Source organism: Alosa alosa, chromosome 6 (genome assembly GCF_017589495.1).
Source record: "Alosa alosa isolate M-15738 ecotype Scorff River chromosome 6, AALO_Geno_1.1, whole genome shotgun sequence".
NCBI classification, from domain to species: domain Eukaryota; kingdom Metazoa; phylum Chordata; class Actinopteri; order Clupeiformes; family Clupeidae; genus Alosa; species Alosa alosa.
The window spans coordinates 33,633,654-33,659,651 of record NC_063194.1 but is presented as its reverse complement, the minus strand read 5'-3'; the positions used below and the strand labels follow the sequence as shown (position 1 = coordinate 33,659,651).

Here is a 25,998-nt window from a genome sequence, read left to right as displayed (position 1 = left end):
TGGCATCAAGAGTAAAGAAAAGAAATAGAAAAAAACTAAACACAATGGCAGAATTTGGCATACAAAATGTCCAGGCTACTGCAAAATGCCATTCATATGCTACATACAGTATAACACTCTATGAATAAGATAACTAGCTAAATACTTTCTAGTGTAATCAGTACGTTTAGCATAAACCATGGCTATATATTATCCTATGCTTGAGTACTAAGACTGACACCTAGCTGTGATGCAGACACTAATCTGAGCAGTCATAAGAAGATGCTAATGTGCCCGGCGATACCAGGGACAACATGATTAGCTAACACAATCTCATTAACATTAACACGTTAACGTGTGAAAATGCCTGTGTGCTTGCTGGTTAGCATAGCAGGGCAGCTATCTGAGTCCGAGGTGACGAGTAGAACATGGGGTCTAGCTGGTGTTGCCGGTCACAGTAGCGTCCTCAAAGTCATGCCTCCGATCTCTGTGGTGGAACTAGAGGATGTCCACACAGCACCTGATGCAGTGTATTCTAAGAATGAATGCTGGTGTGTGTGTGTGTGTGTGTGTGTGTGTGAGTGTGTTTGTGTGTGTGTGTGTGTGTGTGAGTGTCTGTATATGTGTGTGTGTGTGAGTGTGTGCGTCTGTGTATGATCTGAAGATGCATGAGCATTTTAAGTAGGCGTTGCAGGTGAGAGAAAATATGTATATTTCATGTTGCGAGTTAACTGTGTGTATTGCATATTGTAAACGTATACTGTGTGTGTGTGTGTGTGTGTGTGTGTGTGTGTGTGTGTGTGTGTGTGTGTGTGTGGGAACCTATGGTGGACTGGCAGCTGCTGTGTCTTATTTGTGTGTGTGTGTGTGTGTGTGTATGTGAATCAGGGGGGCAAGCGTCAGCTGTGCTGGTATTGCATGTGTGGTGCACACAAAGTGTTTAATTTGTAGAATGAGGATGGCACTCTGCTAGTGTGGTTTGGCATACAGAGGGGCTTTGTGTGTATCGTGTGTGTGTGTGTCAGGTCAAACACCTGACCTGCTGGTGTTTCGGCACATAGATGACTGTGTGTGCATGTGCGTGTGTGTGTGCGTGTGTGTGTGTGTGCGTGTGTGTGTGTTTAACAGCATGTGAAAGCATGTGTGTATATGTACATTTGTTAACATACTGATTAAAAACTGTTTATTATCTGTCAGTGTATTTATGTAAAACAAAGTGTGTAATATGTGTGTTTGTGTGTGACAACTAGGGTGTTTGTCTGTACTGATGTGTGTGTATGTTTTTTGCATACGTGTGTACTGGTGTGTGTGTGTGTGTGTATATGTGTACTGATGTGTGTGTGAGTGTGTATGTGTGTACTGGTATGTGTGTGTGTGTGTGTGTGTGTATATGTGTACTGATGTGTGTGTGTGTGTGTATATGTGTACTGATGTGTGTGTGTGTGTGTGTGTGTGTATATATGTGTGTGTGTGTGTATATATGTGTGTGTGTGTATATGTGTGTGTGTGTGTGTGTGTATATATGTGTGTGTGTGTGTGTTTATATATATGTGTGTGTGTGTGTGTGTGTGTGTGTTCAGGGGGGCAGGCCTTGGCTGTGCTGCTGCTGCTGCTGCTGCTGGTGCTGCTGCTGCTGCTCGGCACACAGAGGGCACTCGCGGGAGCTGGCGCAAGCGTCGCACTGCAGCCCGTGCTGGCAGGGCAGAGACACGGTGCCCGCCTCGCCACACGACACGCACAACACGCGCTGCTTCCTGTACACCGCCTGCAGGGGGCAGCAGAGAGAGACACAGAACCAAGGGAGAGCAAAGAGAGAGAGAGAGAGAAGGAGAGAAGGAGTGAGACAGAGGCATTGGGGATAGAGAGAGAGAGAGAGAGAGCAGGATAAGTGGGGTCTGTGATACAGTGTGTGTAAGCTGCTTCCTACTTTGCAGACAGGAATTACAGGATCACAGTGTCTGTGTGTATGTATGTGTTTGTGTTTGTATGTTTGTGTGTGTGTGTGTGTGTGTGTGTCTATCTGCATGTCCCACCAGCTCCAGACTGTTTTTATTCAGGCTACAGAAGGGTGTGTCTGTGTGTGTTGTCCGTCCAACCTGTTGCATACCTTGCAGTTATATTAATAGTAGGTTGCAAATGGTGTGTGTCTGTGTGTGTGTGTGTGTGTGTGTGTGTGTGTGTGTGTTGTCCGTCCAACCTGTTGCATACCTTGCAGTTATATTAATAGTAGGTTGCAAATGGTGTGTGTGTGTGTGTGTGTGTGTATGTATGTGTGTGTGTGTGTGTGTGTGTATGTGTGAATCAGGGGGGCAAGCGTCAGCTGTGCTGGTATTGCATGTGTGGTGCACACAAAGTGTTTAATTTGTAGAATGAGGATGGCACTCTGCTAGTGTGGTTTGGCATACAGAGGGCTTTGTGTGTATCGTGTGTGTGTGTGTGTCAGGTCAAACACCCTGACTCTGCTGGTGTTTCTCGGCACATAGATGACTGTGTGTGCGTGTGTGTGTGCGTGTGTGTGTGTGTGTGTGCGTGTGTGTGTTTAACAGCATGTGAAAGCATGTGTGTATATGTACATTTGTTAATATACTGATTAAAAAAACTGTTTATATATCTGTCGGTGTATTTATGTGAGAGCAAGTGTGTGTATGTGTGTTTGTGTGTGACAACTAGGGTGTTTGTCTGTACTGATGTGTGTGTGTGTGTGTGTATGTGTATATGTGTGTGTGTGTGTGTGTATGTGTACTGATGTGTGTGTGAGTGTGTATGTGTGTACTGGTATGTGTGTGTGTGTGTGTGTGTGTGTGTGTGTGTATATGTACTGATGTGTGTGTGTGTGTATATGTACTGATGTGTGTGTGTTTGTGTGTGTGTGTATATGTGTGTGTGTGTGTACATGTGTGTGTACGTGTGTGTGTGTGTGTGTGTATATGTGTGTGTGTGTGTGTTTATATATATGTGTGTGTGTGTGTGTGTGTGTGTTCAGGGGGGCAGGCCTTGGCTGTGCTGCTGCTGCTGCTGCTGCTGCTGGTGCTGCTGCTGCTGCCGACACCTGAGAGGGCTTCGCGGGAAGCTGGCGCCAAGCGTCGCTTTTACAGCCCGTGCTGGCAGGGCAGAGACCGGTGCCGCCTCGCCACACGACCACGCACAACCGCCAGCTAACTCCTGTACACACGCCTGCAGGGGCAGCAGAGAGAGACACAGAACCAAGGGAGAGCAAAGAGAGAGAGAGAGAAGGAGAGAAGGAGTGAGACAGAGGCATTGGGGATAGAGAGAGAGACAGAGAGAGAGAGAGAGAGAGAGAGAGAGAGCAGGATAAGTGGGAGTCTGTGATACAGTGTGTGTAAGCTGCTTCCTACTTTGCAGACAGGAATTACAGGATCACAGTGTCTGTGTGTATGTATGTGTTTGTGTTTGTATGTTTGTGTGTGTGTGTGTGTGTGTGTGTCTATCTGCATGTCCCACCAGCTCCAGACTGTTTTTATTCAGGCTACAGAAGGGTGTGTCTGTGTGTGTTGTCCGTCCAACCTGTTGCATACCTTGCAGTTATATTAATAGTAGGTTGCAAATGGTGTGTGTCTGTGTGTGTGTGTGTGTGTGTGTGTGTGTGTTCTCCATTCAACCTATTACATACCATGCAGTTATCTTAACAGTCGGTTGGAAATGGTGTGCGTGTCTGTGTGTGTGTGTGTGTGTGTGTGTTTAATCTGTTCGCGTTTCTACATCTAAACTGTACTGGCTACAGATGAGTGTGTGTGTGTGTGTGTGTGTGTGTCCAGCTCATACATCTCGGGTGTGTGTGTGTGTGTGTGTGTGTGTGTGTGTATATATCTCGGGGGTGTGTGTTGTTCCCATGTACCTCACTGTGCAAACAGGAGCAGACTTGTGCCTGCAGGCTGCAGATGGCCTCTAGGGGGAGCCGCTGGGGCAGCTGCATCTGGTGCATCTGCATGTGGGGGTTGTCTGCTGTGCGCATGCTCTCTAGTGCCTCCTGGAGGGCGGAGGCCTGCCGCTGCGCCTCCTCCTGCTCCTGCCGCGCTCGCTCCGCCTCCGACGCCAGACGGCTCGCCAGCGCACGCGCCTCCTCTGCGTCCGCCTTCATCACTGCCCACGACTGCATGGACACACACGCACACACACACACATACATACACACCACACACACACACACACATACACACACACACACACACGCACACACACACACGCACGCATGCACGCACACACACACGCGCGCATACGCACGCACACGCCACGCACACGCACACATTCATGTATGCATACATGAACACAACATGACATTACTAGACAAAATAAACTGGTTCAAACAGACTACAACACAGATCTATATGTTTCTGCAAGATCAAATAGTCAGTCTGCTAAAAACAACATGTCAGCCATGTCATTGTGTATGAGTCATGAAAGGTTGTGTTTTGGTTGCGTCTCATAATGACACACCAGCTCAGGATATTTACACACGTCCTGAAGTTAATTTCTATAAATAAACAAACACACACACACACACCTACACCTGCCACCTTGTGCAGAGATTTTCACATTCTCTCACTCAGAGAACGGCCACTCTTTCACTCAGTTAATCTCGGTCTTACACACACACACACACACACACACACACTATGATTTGCCATCTGAAGCAGAGTGTTTTGAAGGCCTCAAGTGAGTGTGAGTGGTTGCACTAAAGCCATGCAGCGTAAGCGGTATTGAACATGTCGGCAGCATACACACACACACCTGGGCTATATGCCTCCAGCTCTGGTCCTGCTGCTTGCGTTCTTGGTGGGCCTGCTCACACACACCATACAAAGACACGTATGAAGAACACACACACACACACACTGCTAGTGCACAATCCCAACACACCCACACTACTAGTGCACAATCCCAAACCACACGCACATCACACACAAACATGCATACACACACATGCATCCACCAACACACGCATGCACACACACACGCACACACACACACACACACACACACACACGCACGTACACACACGCATGCGCACACACACATACATACACACCACACACACACACACACACACACATATATATATACTACCTACACACACACATTACCACACACACACACACACACACATTACATTACACAGATATATATATATTACCCACATACACATACACACATATACACACACATTACACATATTACACATACACACATTACACAGACATTAGATATATATACATACCTTACACACATACATATACACATTACACACATTATTACATTATTAATATTAATAATCCTCCCACTCTTTCTCTATCATGTCTCTATCTTTCTCTGCTGCTATCCTACCATGCTATCTCTCCCTCTCTCTCTCCGTCTCTCCCACTCTTTCTCTATCATGTCTCTATCTTTCTCTGCTGCTATCCTACCATGCTATCTCTCCCTCTCTCCATCTCACTCTTTTCTATCATGTTCTATCTTTCTGCTGCCATCCTACCATGCCATCTCCCTCTCTCCGCCTCTCCGCCTCCCACTCTTCTATCATGTCTCTCATCTTCTCTGCTGCCATCCTACCATAAAGCATTCTCCCCTCTCTCCCACTCTTTCTCTATCATGTCTCTATCTTTCTCTGCTGCTATCCCACTAAAGCATCTCCCTCTCCCTCTCTCTCCTCGCTCTCCCACTCTTTTCTATCATGTCTCTATCTTCTCTGCTATCCTACCATGCCATTCCTCCTCTCCGCTCTCCCACTCTTTCTATCAGTGTCTATCTTTCTCTGCTGCTATCCCACCATGCCATTCCTCCTCTCCTCTGCTGCTATCTACCATGCTATCTCTCCCTCTCTCTCTCATCTCTCATGTCTCATCTTTCTCTGCTGCTATCTACATGCTATCTCTCCCTCTCTCTCTCCGTCTCTCCCACTCTTTCTCTATCATGTCTCTATCTTTCTCTGCTGCTATCCTACCATGCTATCTCTCCCTCTCTCTCTCCGTCTCTCCCACTCTTTCTCTATCATGTCTCTATCTTTCTCTGCTGCTATCCTACCATGCTATCTCTCCCTCTCTCTCTCCATCCTATCCCACCATCCTCCCTCCCTCCCTCTTTCTCTTTCTCTCTGGGCCAGATGTACGTACATTTGCGAACGTAGCGTTATCAGCGCCATGGACACACCGCAGATTGCGAACGCTGTCAGTTGTTGTTATGGGCGCTGTTTCTCCGCCCATAAACGCAATTTACGAACGTCCACAACTGAACAGCAGCGCCTACATACAAGCGCAGTTGAATGAAGTTAACTGATGACAACATTAAAAAGAATCAAACGTTTAGCGATCATGAAATAATACCATACATGATAAGATGTCAACAAGCAGAGAGATAATGAAGATCAGTAGTTCTACTCAAACTACTTGTGCACGTAGGCTATGGAAGATTGGTAAAATCTAGCAAGTAGGAAAGTTTAAGTGAATGACGTGAAAGTGAAAGTAAGACATTCGAAAGGCCAACGAAAGTTAAGGTTGCTTTTGGTAGTACAAATACTTTCACCATAAAAACTGGTGTTCTAAATAGTGATTCTGTTGTCTTTGAAAGGTTCTCTTATTGGACGATTGAACTGCAATTTGGATTAACACCTGCTTTTTTACAAAGGAAGTATTTAGGCAGAGTAGACGCGGCTTTCAGGAGCAGTCTTTTGTACATACCGCCGAATACATAACTAGGCTCTTTTACTCTTCCCTCCCATCTTTTACGCTTAAACTCCCACTTTCCCCTGGATCCTCCCATGAATGCATATGCATGACATGACAATCGCAATCTGCCATTTTCAGCTCCCCCCCACAGGCAGTTTATGCTTTTTATCATTGCGCCTGTTTGTACATACCTCAAGAATGATTTTACTTGACATTGCTAAACAAATACGCTGGAAATGGGCGCAAAAAGCGTTAGTACATCTGGCCCTCTGTCTCTATCCTACCATCCTCACTCCCTCTCTTTCTCTCTCTCTCTCTCTCTGCTGCTGCTGCTGCTGCTGCTATCTCAGCACACACACACACACACACACACACACACATACACACACACCCACATAGCGTCAACACACAACATACCTGTTAACCAGTGTTAACACACAGCAAACAAAACAAACACACCTCTATTCCACCCTGCCCTCTCTCTCTCTCTCTCACACACACACACACCTGTGCCATCTGTCTCCAGCTCTGATCCCACTGCTTGAGCACGCGGTTGGCCTCCTCTACTTCCTGTTTGAGGCGGGCGGCCTCGGGGTACATGGCCCCCCCTGGCAGCAGCGTTGGGGGGGTCCCCGGCGAGCCCTGACTCGGAGGGAAGTGTTCCCAGATGCTGCTGCTCATGCCATTCAGGCCTGCGACCCACAAACACAAACACACAAACAAACAAACAATTTAAACACGCCATCCAGTTAAAGGAAGGAGTAGAATAGTACAGCACTTCACACCACCACCAAAGACATTATGTAAGAGGGAAATCATTGAAAATAGCCTTAGAAAAAACTGGCAACGTTGCATTGTTCTCAGTATAATACACGGTTATAATACAAGCAGAACTGTCTTTAGTGAAATACGTAAGGGATAACGGCCGCCGAGGTGTCCTGTTATACAGAATTAATGGACGAGGGTCTAGGCAGAGGGCAAAGAACTAGCTGCCTCCGTCCGAGTCCATTAATTCCGTTTAACAGGACGACCTAAAGGACAGGACGAGCTGAACCCCGTTGCCACTATAGGCAATAGTCATTGATGCCTTAATACCACTATAGGCAATAGTCATTGATGCGTTAATAGTCACTATTGGCAATAGTCATTGATGCGTTAATAGTCACTATTGGCAATAGTCATTGATGCGTTAATAGCACGTAAAGGAGACAAGCGGTTCGGGTTAAAAAGAAGCCCACTTGTTCAGTTTGTTGTAGCTTACAACTTTCTTTGGGCCTAACAGCGATAGCATGGACAGTTAGCTTGTTTACAGTTGATTCCATTGTTGCGAAGCCTGCTTCCAGGCTCAACCGTCGTCCTACTATGGTTGTTATAGTTACCATTCATAAGCATTGATATGAAACGGTGATTAAACTTTCTCTACTAGATCATAGGTGTCCTGTTATTCAGAATGAATAGCCACCCCACCAGCCAATCAGAAAAGAGTATTTCTTCTCTCCGGGTGATAAAGGGTTATAATACAAGCAGAACCGGCACGTGACATACAAGGGTTATAATACAAGCAGAACCGGCACGTGACATACAAGGGTTATAATACAAGCAGAACCGGCATGTGACATACAAGCAGAACCGGCACATGACATACAAGTTGTGACGTACCCAGTGAACTGTGGGAAGGGCCCAGGAAACTGCTCTCCGATTGGCCAGGCTGGGGGAGGTGGGACAGGAAGGGGGAATGGTGAGCTCTGACTGGTGGGGAGGGCGAGGGGGAGATGAAGGGCGTGGAGCCGCTGAAGGATCCTGGGATGTTGACGGGGGCAGAGCACTGCAGCTGACTCCCACCTGGAACACAAACACAGGTGAGAATCCACACCTGAGCAGTCACCTGATTATCTACCTGAGCCGCACACAATAGCATACCGAGAGAGAAACTGACATAGAAAGAGACTGCACGAATTGTGCTCTGTAAACCAAATTGGAAGAAGGCGACAAATGTAATCTAAAACATATACAACCTTTTTGGCTTGTCCCAACAATTAGAGAGAATGTTCGTGTGTGTGTGTGTGTGTGTGCACGCATGTGCATTGTGTGTGTGTGTGTGTGTGTGTGTGTGTATGTGTATGTGTGTGGTGTGTGTGTGTGTGTGTGTGTGTGTCTGTGTGTGTGTATATGTGTGTGTGTGTGTGTGTGTGTGTGTGTCTGTTTTAAAGCAGACTAACCCATCATAAGTCCCATGCTGGGTAGGGCAGAGCTGCTTTCTAGACTTTTCTCCAGCGCCGACACACCAAAGTCATTCAGGTCCAGATCATCCAATGCAGACTCTGTCCAGGGAAGGAATACACACCCACAAATCACATCAGTTCCACACATAGACACACATCACATAGTACACACACACACACACACACAAACACAAACATCACACCATAAACACAACCAGACGGTAAGGAAATCATCCATGCAATCAACTCTCCATTCAGTCACTACTACAAGTCCAATGTAAAGTTCATCACTCCTCTTCTCTTCTTCGTCGTCAGATCTTTCTCTCACTCACATCACTCACCACAAACATTTCATTGGACAGAAATACCTTGCTAGAGGGCACTTCAGCCGTTCCTACTGGTTGGGGATCGAACCGGCAACCCTTCGGTTACAAGCCCCAACTAGTAGGCCACGACTGCCCACTTTTTTTATTTTTTTTAACCCTTAAAAAGGTGTACCGTCACACCAGAAAATTAGAAAATGAACGTTCCAAAGAATATCTGGGTTCATTGAATTCAACATAGAATTTTAGAGCCTTCAATTGTTGCGGAATGGAATCTTATGCTAGAATGTTCAAAAACCCACACCTTTAAGGGTTAAAATGTAATGAGACGACACCATCTCCTCCCTCCACCCGCGCGACTCACCCACGACGGACTCCACCGTCTCGCTGGGCGGGTAGAAAGGCAGAGCGTTGGCGTTCATGCCCGGGGACGGGCCGAGTGGCGCAGGGCTGGGGGGGGTGGCCGCCAGGCTGGAGGGCACGCTGGATGAGAAGCTCAGAGGGCTCCCCACCGGCAGGAACACCTGCAGGTCCTACAAACGTTACATATGGGGGTTTTGTTCACATGAAAACTCATCATTTTGTTGATACTTGGTACTGTTATTGACATGGTTGTTAATATTAACATTACTATTATGCTTAATATGAGCTTTTTAACTTCACTATTATTTTTAACTAATGTAGTGTTCCTATACTGTAAGTCGCCCATAAGTGTGCCATATACCGATAACCATAAACAGGTTTTATCACGGCTTCCAACATTGTCAAAGTCACTTAAAAATGGCCTTGTTTATTATTTTAGTTTATCATTTTAAAAGGCTAACTGATTTTCTGAAAACCCTATCATGGATTGCCATGGAAATTTAAAAGGAGTCCAAACTTGCAAATGGCAGCGCATGTCATATTTTATTCCATGAAGTAACACAGTGAGAATACAGTGCTCTTTCTTTCCCATGCATAAATAAATACATACAGTACATGGCTCCCTTCAAACACTTAGAGCTGTAAGTTAAACGGTGTTGCGAATTTGCAGAGAAATGACTCCAAGCCAGCAGGGGGCAGTAGTAGTGGTACCTGTTTGCTGTGCTGGCGGCCCAGGTCTTTGAGCCGCTCCAAGGAGAAGCCCTTCTGCTTGGCCTGAGAGGAGAGAAGAGAGGAAACGAAAATGAGTTCCTAACACACCTGCTACTGCCGGCATCACCACACATCACTGTGGGAATACTCAACACGCAAGTCTGTGCTTTTCTGCCAAGCCTTGATGGCCTGCATTTCGCTTTTGGGCTGTTTTGATTGGATAAAACAATACTGAGGTTCAACTCTGCTCTGCACTCTCACTCAAAGTCAAAGTCAGCTTTATTGTCAAATTCTTCACATATAGTAGACATGCAGAGGAATTATAAATCGTGTTTCTCTCTATCCCACGGTGAAGAAGAAAAAGTGCAACAGATAAGGACATTTTTAACACTAAACAATAAATAACAACAATATCACAAGACAAAAACACAGAACGGTCAGCAAAATCTTCTTCTGTTGTGCTCTCCCTGTGGGTGTAACATTGCCATGGAAACTAATGATTTAACCCTGAACCAATCATTGCTGAGATCTTCATCGTATGGAATGATTTACACCACGGTGTCATCCTCCACATTTAACACCACAGACGGTATGGCAGTTAAGGGTATGGTGCTTACTTTGTTTAAAAAAAAAAATGTAAGTATATTTTTTGGGCTTTTATGCCTTTAATGCGACAGTATAGTGGAGAGTGACAGGAAGTGAGTGGGAGAGAGAGCAGGGGTGGGATCCGGAAAGGACCACGGGGCGGGAATCGAACCCGGGTCGCCGGCGTAAGGTGCAGGTGCCCCAGCCAGTTGCGCCACAGCTGGGGCCAAAAATCAACCCAATATTTAATCCAGAGAAAAGCCATGATGTAGGGGGGCACTGTGGTGTGACTAGCTACAACGCCCGTACCATATTCAGGTCCAAGTGTCCACGGGTCCAGCTCGGGTCATTCCCGATCCCACCCCATCTCTCTCCCACTCACTTCCTGTCAATCTATCACTGTCCTATCACAATAAAGGCAACTCAGCCGTAAAAATATACCTACATTAACTACACTAAAGCACGTCAAGCATAGCCGTGCGGTCAGTTCGGCGTCGCTCACCTGATCCTCGCGCTCGAAGCCGGGTGCCCTGCCGTAGCCGCCCTCACCTGCCCAGGGGGAGACGGGCCCGTCCAGAGGCAGCACCTCCTCACACAGGACCCTACCCAGCAGCCCCTGCTCTGCCACCCCGCTGCCTGGGTCGTCTCCGGGGAGCACGCTGGCCCCAACGTGGGGCAGGGGGGAGGAGGGCGTGGGCAGGGGGGAGCTATCACTGATGGGGGGCTCTGGAGGGCAGAAAGCAGGAGGGGGCAGGGGGTTATAGAATTCTCATTATTTACTTTGCTTACAGTTACTATAATACTGGAGCATTATAGTAATATTACAATGAAAATAGTGCAGTATAGAAATACACACAGTATAGTAATGTAATTATATACAGATACAATAGATTTCATTTTAGTATGAAAATATAGAGTCTATACTGCTAAAACTTTCAAGGAATTATGAATACATTTGCTATATTATAGAGTATAACAAAGCTAATCTAGTATGTGAGTATGTGTTGGCAGTGTGCAGCGTGCACATCCTCAGGTCATGATGTCTGTTCTGTGTATGTGGATTCTGTGACAAAAGAGACACACATGTACATATGAGATCACAAGAGAGACACACATGTACATATGAGATCCACAAGAGAGTTACACATGTACATATGTGATCATACTCAGCCAGTGGAATGTTTCTGACGTTGGTGAAAATGTTTATGCCTGAGACTGTGTGTTGGTATGTTGCTGAGAGCATTGGATTCAGAACTTATAATTATAATAATAATAATAATAATCTCATGATTGTTATGTTCATAAGTAACTTATGTCCTGATTTCTGTTATGGGTTCTTCCACATATGAGATGCCTGTTGTTATTTCATTCTGTTCCTGTACTGTCCCTGTGTATATCTGTGTGTGACTGTGTGTTTACAGATACGAGGGAATATCATGCTTTTGCAGTGTTTCACTGTTCTGCATGGGTACAACCCCTGTGTTAGTAGCTATCTGCTCCAGATTGCAACTTGGCACTAATCAGAGTGGTCCACGTAAGATGGGATGGCCAATGGCTGGAAGGATACTTAAGCCTTAACGCATAGCATCACTTAGAGCACCTTTAAACCCTAACTATTTCCTTGTCCAGTTAGAGCAGCTGGTGGATCTTTAGGTGTGTAGCCAATGTAGCCAATAATGTAGTAACGGCCAATAAGGTTTATTTAAGGTTTATTAACTGGATATACAATGTCACCATGGCAGTGTACTTTAAATAGCTGCTTAAAAACATGACTATACAAACATCCCCTACTCTCTCTCTCGGAGATAAGATTATTGATGATGATGATGATGATGATGTTGAATTGTGTACTGAGCTAAAAGGCACGGCTGTCACACACGTTAAGCTTTCACACACTTCAACTGATAACGTAATAGCCATAACGTAATAACTTATTACATTATTGGCAAAAAGTTATTACATTATTGGTTCAGACATTTTATTGGGTGCTACAAGCTGTGTTATGTCATGATGTTATACATCATTATAAATAAAACTTTGTTCTGGATTTTCCCTCCATTGTCAGACTGGGTCTCCATTAATCTGTGGTATCAAAATCACCATCCAAACCTTCCCAATGTAAAGCACTTTGAGCTGCATTCTGTGTATGAAAGTTGCTATACAAATAAAGCTTATTATTATTATTACTATTACTATTATTCTCATTGTGTAAGCGAGTAGTGTACGTGAAGGTGTGTGTGTGTGTGTGTGTGTGTGTGTGTGTGTGTGTGTGTGTGTCTTACTCTCCACATGGGCAAAGGCACAGAACGGTCCTCTAGGGCAGCTGCCACATTGCTGCATATCATTACACTTGGTGGACTTATAGATCTGCAGACAGAGAGAACTGAAAGTCATCGACCACAAACAAGCACCTCCAATCACAATCATTCACACAGAGTAGTTATGAAGCTACAGCCAATCACAGTCACTCATATAAAGGAGAGATGAACCTACAGCCAATCAGTCGTACACATAAAAGAGAGATAAAGCTATAGCCAATCACAGTCACTCGCATTAAGGAGAGATAAAGCTATAGCCAACCATATATATATATGTATGTATGTATGTGTGTGTGTGTGTGTATGTATGTGTGTGTGTGTATGTATGCATGTGTGTGTGTGTGTGTGTGTGTGTGTTTTACCTCTGGGTGAAACTGCTGCTCGGTGCGTGTGTGACAGTATTGGCAGGCCTCCGCGCTCTCACACTTGCTTGGGTCTCCCCACTCATCGCTATGTTTAACCGCTGGACAGGGCAAAGCTCTGCACACACACGCACGCACACACGCACACGCACACACACACACACACACACACGCACGCACACGCCACACACACACACACATACGCACACACACACACAAACACACACGCAAACACACACACACACACGCACATACACACACACACATTAAGAGCACATCATCCAGCATTAAAGGACACCTGTGGAACTCTCCTCCAAATAAAAATGGTTTTGTTTACATTCACATATTATTTGACCTACTCCCCATTAAAACTATGACATGTAATTTATGGACAGCAACCAAGTTTCTCCACTCGTCTCCGCTCCCCGCTTTAGTTCAGCTGCCCTCGTCTTTGTCCTTGCTGTGTGTTGTGTAACTCGTCTGCCATGTGTTCTTTGTTTATGCTCTCTGACCCCGCCCTCATCTCTCACGTGTCACTTCCCCTCTTTTCAGTTTCCCTCCATTTTCTGTTCTCGCCTCGTTTCGGTTCATTGTCTGTGTTGACATCACCTGCACTTTGATGTTTTTGTCATTTCATCCGTTTTACGCAATAAGTTTCGCTTGCATTTAAGACCATGACATAACATGAAACAAAATCACATTGTGATTACTGTATTTATGACTGTGCATACTAACTTATGACTGTTAGATAGGGAGTTTATTACACAGCTGTATTTGTGATAGTAACGTATGACTGCGAGTATATAACACACCTGTATTTGTGTTTGTGATAATAACTTAGAATTCTAACTGATAACTACACACCTGTATTTGTGTTTGTGTGGGTTCTTAGAATTCTAACTGATAACTACAAACCTGTATTTGTGTTTGTGTTAACTACACACCACCTGTATTTGTGTTTGTGTGGGCTGTGATAATAATAACTTAGAATTCTAACTGATAACTACACACCTGTATTTGTGTTTGTGTGGGCTGTGATAATAACTTAGAATTCTAACTGATAACTACACACCTGTATTTGTGTTTGTGATAATAACTTAGAATTCTAACTGATAACTACACACCTGTATTTGTGTTTGTGTGGGCTGTGTTAATAACTTAGAATTCTAACTGATAACTACAAACCTGTATTTGTGTTTGTGTTAATAACTTAGAATTCTAACTGATAACTACACACCTGTATTTGTGTTTGTGTGGGCTGTGATAATAACTTAGAATTCTAACTGATAACTACAAACCTTGTAAACCTGTATTTGTGTTATTTGTGTTTGTGATAATAACACCTGTATTTGAATTCTAACTGATAACTGATAACTACACACCTGTATTTGTGTTTGTGTGGGCTGTAAATAACTTAGAATTCTAACTGATAACTACAAACCTGTATTTGTGTTTGTGTTAATAACTGTGATAATAACTTAGATAACTACACACACCTGAATTCTAACTGATAACTACACACCTGTATTTGTGTTTGTGTGGGCTGTTAGAATTCTAACTGATAACTACACACCTGTAATTGTGTTAATAGAAATTCTAACTGATAACTACACACCTGTATTTGTGTTTGTGTTAATGTCTAACTGATAACTACACACCTGTATTTGTGTTTGTGATAATAACTTAGAATTAACTGAAACTTCTATAATAACTTTTAGATTCTAACTATAACTACACCTGTATTTGTGTTTGTGTGGGGTTGTGATAATAACTTAGAATTCTAACTGATAACTACACAACCATTTGTGTGGGCTGTGATAATAACTTGTATTTGTGTTTGATAACCAATACCTGTATTTGTGTTTGCTGTGATAACTTAAATTCTAACTGATAAACTTCTACAAACCTGTATTTGTGTTGTGTTAATAACTTGTAATTCTAACTGATAACCACACCTGTATTTGTGTTTGTGTTAATAACTTAGAATTCTAACTGATAACTAAACCCACAAACCTGTATTTGTGTTTGTGTTCTAACTTGGCTATTTGTGTTTGTAAAGAAACTTAGTTCTAACTGATAACTACACACCTGTATAACTACACACCTGTATTTGTGTTTGTGTGGGCTGTGATAATAATTGAGAATTCTAATTGATAACTACACACCTGTATTTGTGTTTGTGATAATAACTTAGAATTCTAACTGATAACTACACACCTGTATTTGTGTTTGTGTGGGCTGTGATAATAACTTAGAATTCTAACTGGTAACTACACACCTGTATTTGTGTTTGTGTTAATAATTTAGAATTCTAACTGATAACTACACACCTGTATTTGTGTTTGTGTGGGCTGTGATAATAACTTAGAATTCTAACTGATAACTACACACCTGTATTTGTGTTTGTGATAATAACTTAGAATTCTAACTGATAACTACACACCTGTATTTGTGTTTGTGTTATGATAATAACTTAGAATTCTAACTGATAACTACACACCTGTATTTGTGTTTGTGTGGGCTGTGATAATAACTTAGAATTCTAACTGATAACTACACACCTGTATTTGTGTTTGTGTGGGCTGCGCCGGCGGTCTTTGCTGTTGTGGTAGTAGGGGCAGGCGTATCCTTGGCGACAGAGCCGCGGCGGCTTCTTGCACAGTTCCGTTTTATAGTGGGATAAGACATAGCTGTTGTCTAGGCAACCATAGTCCAGACGAATACATAGAAAGGGAAATGAAAGGATAGAAGCAAACAACAGGGTGGGCGAGAGAGAAAGCAAGAGAGGGGTCAAAACATCCTGCAGACAGACATTTCTAACAGACATCTCTACGGTCACTCACAGATGTCACTTCAACTCAACCTCTACACACTACACAGAAATGCAGGGAACTGAAAGTGCCTTACATGAATATTTTGAAAATCTAATATTAAATATTACTGTTAAAATATTCTGTTAAATAAGAAATAAGTACTGAGTGTGTGTGTGTGTGTGTGTTTGGAGCAGAACTGGTTCAGCATTGTACTGATGTACTGATGTAGTGTGTAAACAAGGCGTACCTTGCCTGCGTGTGTGTGTGTGTGTGTGTGTGTGTGTGTGTGTGTGTGTGTGTGTTTGGGGCAGTACTGGTTCAGCATAGTACTGACGTACTGATATATACATTCTGTTAAATAAGAAATAAGTATCTCTGCCTGTGTGTGTGTGTGTGTGTGTGTGTGTATTGGTAAGTACTGGTTTAGCAGTGTACTGATGTAATAATGCAGAGTGTGTAAAGCATGCATACTGATGCAGTGTGTGTAAAGCATGCATACTGATGCAGTGTGTGTAAAGCACGCATCCCTTGTAAGCTTGCATCCCTTGTAAGGCTGGTGTACTGATGCAGTGTGTGTAAAGCATGCATCCCTTGTAAGGCTGGTGTACTGATGCAGTGTGTGTAAAGCTTGCATCCCTTGTAAGGCTGGTGTACTGATGCAGTGTGTGTAAAGCATGCATCCCTTGTAAGGCTGGTGTACTGATGCAGTGTGTGTAAAGCATGCATCCCTTGTAAGGCTGGTGTACTGATGCAGTGTGTGTAAAGCATGCATCCCTTGTAAGGCTGGTGTACTGATGCAGTGTGTGTAAAGCACGCAGTGGCTAGTGTGTGTAAAGCACGCGTACCTTGCCAGCGCGGCTCCTCGCTGAGGATCCTCTCGATGAGGGCGGTGCTGGCCGCCAGCCCTGATTGGGCCTCCCCGACTCCGCCCTCCCCGCAGCCAGCACCCGCCTGGGCCTCCAGCACCTGCATCTCCCTACGCACAAGCATACATGGGCATTCAGTTACAAAATGCATCTCCCTACGCACAAGCACACATGGGCATTCAGTTACAAAATGCATCTCCCTCTTTGCACACACATGGGCATTCAGTTACAAAATGCATCTCCCTGCGCTAAAGCACACATGGGCATTCAGTTACAAAATGCATCTCCCCACACAAGCACACATGGGCATTCAGTTACAAAATGCATCTCCCTACGCACAAGCACACATGGGCATTCAGTTACAAAATGCATCTCCCTACGCACAAGCACACATGGGCATTCAGTTACAAAATGCATCTCCCTACTCTCAAGGACACATGGGCATTCAGTTACAAGTTTAAGTATATATACTCTTTTGATCCCATGAGGGAAATTTGGTCTCTGCATTTATCCCAATCCGTGAATTAGTGAAACACACTTAGCACACAGTGAGGTGAAGCACACACTAATCCCGGCGCAGTGAGCTGCCTGCATCAACAGCGGCGCTCGAGGAGCAGTGAGGGGTTAGGTGCCTTGCTCAAGGGCACTTCAGCCGTGCCTACTGGTCGGGGTTCGAACCGGCAACCCTCCGGTTACAGGTCCGAAGTGCTAACCAATAGGCCACGGCTGCCAAAATGGGACTCAAACTTGATTTGAGTGCTGTGGCACGACAGGGGGTGCTGTGGCACAGGGGGTGCTGTGGCACGACAGGCTACAGCGTTCGTACCATATACGGGTCCAAGTGCCCACGGGAACCCAGGTTCAAATCCGACCTGCGGTCATATCCCGGTCCCACCCCATCTCTCTCCCACTTACTTCATGTCTTAATCTTCACTGTCCTATACAAATAAAGCCAAAAAGCCCAACAAATATACTTAAAAAAACTTGTTTCCATTCATATTCATATTCATATTCAGCTTCATTAAGTTAATCAGAGTCTATAAACTTTCAAGCTGTATTCCATGGCTTCATGTTTCGCTAAGGCATGCAAATAAAGCAACACAGAGGTCAGATGCCCTAGACATTGTTCAACATGGGAAAGACAAGAGAATACACAACTGAAATGTATTTGAGAGAGTGTGATAACCCCTCCTCTAAGTCAGGGGATGACTACAAAAATGAAACAGTTTTGCCTTGCCTGAAGATATTACATATTACAGCTAAAACAATTGAGGAATTCCAATAAACTTGCCTGTACCCATGTTTACTTTGGCCCCAAGCACAGTTGGGAGAATGATAATAGAAAGATAGAAAGACAGAAAAATCTCTAAGGATCGCTGTTGAGGAGAAAAGTAGCATCTTGGGGTCACCAAGTCTCCAAAAAAACTTCAGAGTAATTCAGATTATTTTACAGATTAACAACATGTTAGGAAAGAGTCTTTCTTGTCATTTAATTACAAAACAGAAAGGCTGGATTTTTGGTAAATGTTATTGGGCCTTTGCCTGAATTATGTTTTAAGGTCAGATTAAATGAAAATTGAGCTTTTTGACAACACACACTGCAGGTGGGTTTGGTGCACATAGAAGGATTGCTATCCTGAGAAGGACCCTATGCCTACTGATCAGTATGGTGGAGGGTCTGTTGTTGTGGGGGCCTTGAGGGCCTCATTAGGGTAAATGGTATTATGAACTCCATGAAATACCTGGCCATTTTAAATCAAAATCGGTCTCTGCCAAGACGGGGGTCATGATCGGATCATCCAGTAGGTCAATGAACCAAAACATATTTCTATATAAGAGCCTAGATCAACAAAAAAATGTCCCGCTAAACACAAACTCAAGGTTCTGCCATTGCTATCTCAGTCCCTGATCTGACAGTGCAGTGAGATAAAGGGGAGAATGCACATGAGAGGACCTACAGTAGGCATCTGGCTAATCTGGAGACGCTCTGTAGTGAGGAATGGTCTCAACCCCTCTCTTTGTATCCTACAACTTGATGGACTGTCATAGGAGAAGACTAGCAGCTGTTCCATTGCCTAAAAGAGGCTTAAAAGCAGGGGTGCCAATAATTTACTTAAAAAAAAAAAAAAAATAATAATATATATCTTCCTCTTCAAGGTTGGATTTTTCATCATTGTTTTCATTGTGAGACTCAGATAAGTGACAAAAGTTGTGACAGAAAATGTGGAGGACACTGTAAGCCGTGTGAGTGTGAGTGTGTGTGTGTGTGTGTGTGTGTGTGTGTGTGTGTGTGAGTGTGAGTGTGTGTGTGAGTGTGTGTGTGAGTGTATTTGAGTGCACATGCTGATCCAGTTTTGAGAATCTAGGACCAATTTTTCCTAGAGGAACAGTCATTTACAATATCCTTTGTGTGTGTGTGTGTGTGTGTGTGTGTGTGTGTTTATGCTTGTAGCCCAGGTCATCATTCCTGCTTCTTTCTGAGGAAGTGACAATGAACTGTGTATATATTTGTATTTGTATGTGTAGTGGGGAGGTCGGGGCACAGCTCAGACCTAATATGCACAGTTGTGTCTGTGTGTGTGTGTGTTTGTTTGTGTGTGTGCATACGCCTGAGGCCTAATACACACATGTGTGTGTATACAGGCTCTATGTATGTACCGGATGTCATAGACGGGGCTACGCAGGTCATGTGATCCGTGAGCGAAGGCACAGTGGGGACCGTTTTTACTGCAGTGGCCCTTGGCGTCCGTCTCGTGGATGCAGGAGCCCGTCTTATAGTAGCGCAGGTGGTACCGTCGCTCCGTGTCCCCCGCCGTCCGGTGCAGAAACGGACACCTGGGGGAGATGGGGGGGGGGGACAAGAGAAAATGAAGGGGGGGGGGGGGGACACTTAATATGCAAGGTGATGTTAAGTTCAAAGTTATACCATCTAGCACATCAACTCATTTCCAGTGCTCTCATTCCACACATGTATGCTGCTTGCAAGGGTGCTAAGTGTTTGTAGTTAGTTGCTCGTTGATTTGACAGGACTGCTATGTGTGGTGTTAATGGAGCAGCAATTTGCATGTTCTCAAGAACAATATGGCCACCTAGCTTTCCCAAACTGAGACAGTTAAAAGTCCCAGGTGCACTTTTGTGAAAGATCTATTCTGAATGGGAGCCGTTTTTCATCTGTAAAAGAAGTGCAACATTCCACATTTTTCTAGAAAATCTCTGGAAATGTGTAAACGGCTCTCTGAACTCCCTAATGTGGTAGACCAATCAGGACCGTGCATGGTATATTGTTCCGCCAATCATCATAACAGGACGACAGCCACCTGAGAACATCCATTCAGCCATAGAATTCCGACCAAGATTCCATATATGGTCTGATAACAATTTAATTCGTAGACAGAGAAATATACTTATTCCAAACACTTGTGTGATTGAAGTGTGAGATGCTAATTCAGTGCCTGAATTTTGTTCAAATATGAAAACTATCCTCTCTAGTTTAAGAATGCATGTGACAAATGGACAGTCTGGTCAAACATAGCAAAAGACTGCATTAGATATAGGACATATAATGTGTATACAGAAGACTATATGTCTCCAAAACTCTCTCAACTAGCTCTGAAGTTATACATCCATTTGAAGAGTTGCTGTAGATGTAAACCCACCCACATTCTTGCTGCAATACCAAATAAATTATTTACTAATGAATAACACCATTATATTACTTGGTTCATGTTCCCTTGGTAAGGAAGAAGTCTGTTTCCTGTCCACACATTTGAGCAAATTAGTAGTAAACCTGATAAATATGGAGGCATATCCAAATCCAAACGCTTGATAACAATGTTGCTTTGTTTTTTTTTTTTTTTTTTTTTTTTTAAGAAACTAGTCTCACATATTTCTTTCAAAAACAGTTAAAGTTCTTTGTTCCGCACACGATTCAATTACAGCAAGGCAAGGCAGCTTTATCTGTAAAGCACATTTTATACCCAAGGCAACTCAATGTGCTTTACATCACAAACATATGGTAATTCAAGGTCTTAAATGGTCAGTAAAATGGTTCTACAGGATCTCTTCACAATGGTCCAAATGAACCTTTTTTAAGAGGGCATTATGACTGTCCCAGTCCAGTAGGTTTAGCAACTCACTCATGTTTGTTCCTGCACCCATACATAGCATCACTAAGGTTTTTGAAGTTTCTTGTTGCTTTATAACTAAAGATCTAAAACAACATAAAGTTGTAGTACAGAAACCCTTCAGAATAATCCAAATCAACCTATTTCCAAGAGGGCAACATTGTAACGGTTCTGTGGGTGACGGTTCCGTGTGAGGCTGGTTACTCACTCGTCTCCGTCGGGGCAGTTGCCCGTACCCTCGTCGTATTTGGTGCAGTACACATCGGGACTGTAATTGAAGGTGCCGTCGCGGCGACGGATGGGTCGTCGTCGGCGCTGGTTGAGGAAGTGCCAATGGAAACAGGCAAATGGGCGATGCTGAGTGCATTTGTGCTGCACGAAGAGAGGACACTGTTCAGTCCTGAACTCTTTCAGGTATCTAAGAGGGACAGAGAGAGATGATGAAGAGATGGAGAGAAAGAAAAAACAATAATAAATCTCAATACCTTTCAATAGAGTTGACAGGAAGAGCACTTGACTCACTTGACAATAAACAATCAATCAATCCATACAGACGGAGTATAATTAATACAATACTGATTAGTGCATGCATAAATATAACAAAGGGAGACCACACAGTACATTATACTTGAGTAACCATAACTTTGTCTACAGAGGCCGTTTGATCATCCTTTCAAAAATATTTGGCCTTACTACACACACACACTTGTTAACAGGCTATGCATCATAAGAACATTGGGTCTGCTGCTATGGACAGGGCGTAGATCCTCATTGCCTTAAAATACAAACAACAATCAGACAATGTACTGTGCACAATGGTGATTATTACCTTAGATTATTATTTGACAAAGTAGGATATGTTGTGGGCCCTCGACAGGCTACCACTGATGTACTGACGTGACACGGGCTATTATGCATCACCGTTGGTTACACTTTCGGTTCCTCTATAAATAGCCAAATACATCATATCATTATAGTTTTACTTCATCCACTGTGGTGATTTGGGTGCTCTGATAATCACATTTAGCATTTATTAACAAAAGGTTTGCTCATACTTTAGGCTAACTTTAGCCAACTCCAAAACAGTTGATTGTTTACGTGCAGCACTGGCGGAGCGTCGTAGGCCTCTGGAGACCCATGCTGTTAATAGTCAACACTCTTCGTTCCACTATGAGTAAGTGTGTCCAAAATACGGTCAATACGTCAAAGTAGAACCCCTCATGAGTTGTTTTTGGTAACGTCAGGTGTTTGGACCTAAACGTGTGTGTGGACGTGAGGGTGTGTTTGGGTACGTACGTGTAATGTTGTGGTTTCTCAGGCTGTACGTGCAACACGTTCGCGGGAGACGTCGAGCCACCTGCTGGGGAGGAGGAAGAGGAGGACGAAACTCCAACGCTGGTTGCAGAACCAACAGAAGAATTGGACTGCAGGGGTGTTTTCGACATTTTCCTGACATGCGAGCTATCAAACTATTTAAATTTGTGTCAGCTTGTAGGTCCGCATTCTTTTCCCTACTGCGCTTGCGCATGACAAGGGGAAGAGGAAGTCCTTAGTCACGGGACCTCTGACAAATATTGACTTGGTTCAAAACAATTTTTTTCAAATTGTTCAGCACGTTCAAGACAGAAAGAAATTGAGAAATTGTCGAACACTGTACATCGCAATAACGTCGTTCCCATTGTTACGGGTATTAACATTGGTTTATTTTTGTATCACCTATAATACAGACTAAATCACTGTTTACCCGGAGTGTGTGGTAGGCTTTTACAGATGACTATGCAATTATTACACACTCAATTTTAACCAAGCTTTGGTTTGAAATGCATGCTCTTAAACAATTGTCAACAGACAGACTACAGATAATGACGATTTACATTTACATACAAGTTTAATATATAACCAATGACTAATAGGATACACGCGCTGTCATTTAATATCATAGACCAATCAGCATCAGGCAGTAGAAAAAAAACGGTTGACGTCATTTGATGCTACACGAATAAATACCACGCTTCGCACACTTTTGTTACACACATCCTTTACCCTGGTTACTCATTGGTGTCCCTTCAGACCCCACGGCTCTTGGATTCTTAGGATTACGCGAAACATTGAAAGAAGTAAGTCTTATTTCTTAATATCGTTAAAAACGTATGTTTAGGTAACTGACCTTTAAAAAAAAAAAAAAAATCAATATCTTCATTGGTTTTTTAATGCTAACGTTACTAGCTATGCTAAATGTAAACCTAACGTTTGGTGGCGATTTGGCAAACCGTCAGCTGTTGTTGGGGGTCGAAGAAGAGGTCCGTTTTATATAATCAAAGGCAAATGAGTCAATTGAGTTTGAATGAGCCTTCAACCAAATATGGGAAATGTACACATTTTCAGTATGGAAGTGAGGCGGTGACGTTAACGTTTAGATATTTGAACATTAGCTGTTGACTGTTAGCTTGCTAGCCTCAATCAAGCGGGTATTTCTAGCGAAGGTGGCTGCCTAGCTGTCGTCAATGGTGTCTTCGCACTAGCGTCTGGTGGAGTAGGACCATGGGTTACTTATTTCATCATGTCCGATTAACTTAAGTCCGGCAAATGGTATAGTTAGCGTTTTAATGTTAAGTTTTAAAATGGAAATGAGTACACGTTGGCTAGCTGATTTTGTGTGTATATATCAGGGTTGATTAACTAAACAAAGACAGTCCGGTCTTTACGTAACGCAAGGAAGTAGGCCTGTCTGAACATTAGGAAGGAGGACAAAATAGAAAAGACCTCCGTTTGAAACGGTCCTAGCTGAAGTTGCTAAGCCAGGCTAGCTAGCACTAGCAATCCTATCCATTAGCACCCTTCCCCGGTTTGTTCGAGGTGGGGGAGGGGCAGACAATTCTCCGGTTCTCAGATGTTTGTCGGTGGATTTTTTTTTTTAAGCAACGTTAACTTGACTTCAAAAATGTACAATAGGCGGTAAGATTTCAACATCAATGTTTTTGGCAAGCATTTGCCAAGCGATATAACGTTAGATAGTCCTACATGGTAGCGCCACCAAAGCTGATGGCTAGCCGTGCTACCTGTCCTCACTTGGGTCTCGTCGTGAATCACTTTACCTAAACATTACTCTTGTGATTGTGACCTAACATTCATAATTTTGTTAATTGTTTGGCAGATTAAAAGATGGCTCGTACCAAGCAGACCGCTCGTAAGTCAACTGGAGGAAAGGCGCCAAGGAAGCAGCTAGCCACAAAGGCTGCCAGGAAGAGCGCGCCTTCCACCGGTGGAGTCAAGAAGCCCCATCGTTACAGGTACATCAACTTCCATCAGTTCTTGAGTCTAGCCACTGTGCCGTGTCTTTGTACATTCAAAGATTTTTTGTCATGCCCATGTAACGTTAAATGTAATCTCTTATCAGGCCCGGTACCGTAGCCTTGAGGGAAATCAGGCGCTACCAGAAGTCTACTGAGCTGCTGATCCGCAAGCTGCCCTTCCAGCGCTTGGTGCGAGAGATTGCTCAGGACTTCAAGACCGACCTGCGTTTCCAGAGCGCGGCCATTGGCGCCCTTCAGGTGTGTATGTGGTTGCACAAGTGTATAGAACGCTAGACTCCCTATTCTAAACTAGTGCATTGTGGTTGCACAAGTATGATCTTAAAGTTTTACTGTTGTAGTACATTGGGTTGTGTTGCATGCTAAAATTTGTGAAGCGCTTGTATTGCTGGCTTTAGATGAAGAGTACTGGCTAACATGTCATGTGCTTTTTTTTTTTTTTTTTTTGTCCCTGCAGGAGGCCAGCGAAGCATACCTTGTGGGTCTGTTTGAGGACACCAACTTGTGTGCCATCCATGCCAAGAGGGTGACCATCATGCCCAAGGACATCCAGCTGGCTCGCAGAATAAGGGGAGAGAGGGCTTAAGATGCCAGCCATGGGACCCTTTCAGGGGGATTCATCATATTTATCATATTTCACACTATTTTTGTTTGTGGACATTTTTATTTCTTGTACCTATTCTGTTCCTATGTGTTTATAGACCAGATCAAAAGGTGTCATTCTGCAACTTGACATGTTTTAGAGTGAGTGACTGATTGGTTCAGACCTGCTCCCAGGTGGTGGGTTCAGGACTGGGTCTTGTCCAGTTCTGTCCTAGTTCCCACATGGATTGACCAGATCAGAACTGGATTTAGTCTGGGAATCGGGCTTTTTTTAAAATGTCCTCGTCCTGAGTGGCAAGGCACAGCACACATTCCATCTTGTTGAATGAGGCCTTTTGGTAAAGGATCAGGTTGCTCAGATGGTGTTCTCTGTTAGAATGTGATGGGTGTTGCTGACCTGCCATTGGGGTTCAAAGGCTCTCTTCATGCAATAACTCTTTGACTGGCAGTCTGTTTAACTTCACCTCATTTTCTGTGTTCCAACTTGGGTCTTGGAGAAATTGTATATTGATTGCTTTTTGTCATTTTTATTTTTTTTCCAATATAAAACTTGGCAGCTACATTGAATACTATTTATGAAAATGTTATCACATTGTAGACTTTCTATTAAACGACATGGGTCAAACCAGACGGCTTTTGCTTTTGTGGTTTTTATTTTAAACTTCGACTTGTTTTTGGCACTTGTTAAAAACGGCTATGGTTTATCATAGTATCGCTGGAGTTTGGAATTTCTTTCAA

General features: G+C 43.7%; 2 protein-coding genes across 4 annotated transcripts; one reads left to right on the top strand and one right to left on the bottom strand.

Moving 5' to 3' along the window:
* Positions 1-1,546: 1,546 nt before the first annotated feature.
* Positions 1,547-23,349, bottom strand: unk (unk zinc finger). Of its 3 annotated transcripts, none has more exons than XM_048244860.1 (16): positions 22,643-23,349; positions 21,555-21,764; positions 19,881-20,057; positions 17,202-17,332; positions 16,105-16,240; positions 13,544-13,661; positions 13,146-13,230; positions 11,366-11,589; positions 10,279-10,341; positions 9,569-9,737; positions 8,879-8,980; positions 8,319-8,501; positions 7,167-7,351; positions 4,729-4,779; positions 3,836-4,090; positions 1,547-1,744 (listed from the first exon to the last, which is right to left on the bottom strand). In XM_048244860.1, exons 1-16 carry the CDS (start codon positions 22,789-22,791, stop codon positions 1,556-1,558), a joined length of 2,427 nt encoding a protein of 808 aa, XP_048100817.1. In that variant the 5' UTR covers positions 22,792-23,349; the 3' UTR covers positions 1,547-1,555. The 3 variants fall into 3 exon arrangements, with proteins under 3 accessions (XP_048100817.1, XP_048100818.1, XP_048100819.1); XM_048244861.1 differs by having other exon boundaries at positions 9,569-9,728; XM_048244862.1 differs by lacking the exon at positions 22,643-23,349 and adding an exon at positions 22,176-22,537.
* A 17-nt stretch (positions 23,350-23,366) lies between these two features.
* LOC125295551 (histone H3.3A) lies at positions 23,367-25,890 on the top strand. Its single transcript, XM_048244866.1, has 4 exons — positions 23,367-23,463; positions 24,501-24,636; positions 24,744-24,897; positions 25,115-25,890. The coding sequence occupies exons 2-4, from the start codon at positions 24,509-24,511 to the stop codon at positions 25,241-25,243; spliced, it is 411 nt and encodes a 136-aa protein (XP_048100823.1). The 5' UTR covers positions 23,367-23,463; positions 24,501-24,508; the 3' UTR covers positions 25,244-25,890.
* The last annotated feature ends 108 nt before the right edge of the window (positions 25,891-25,998 follow it).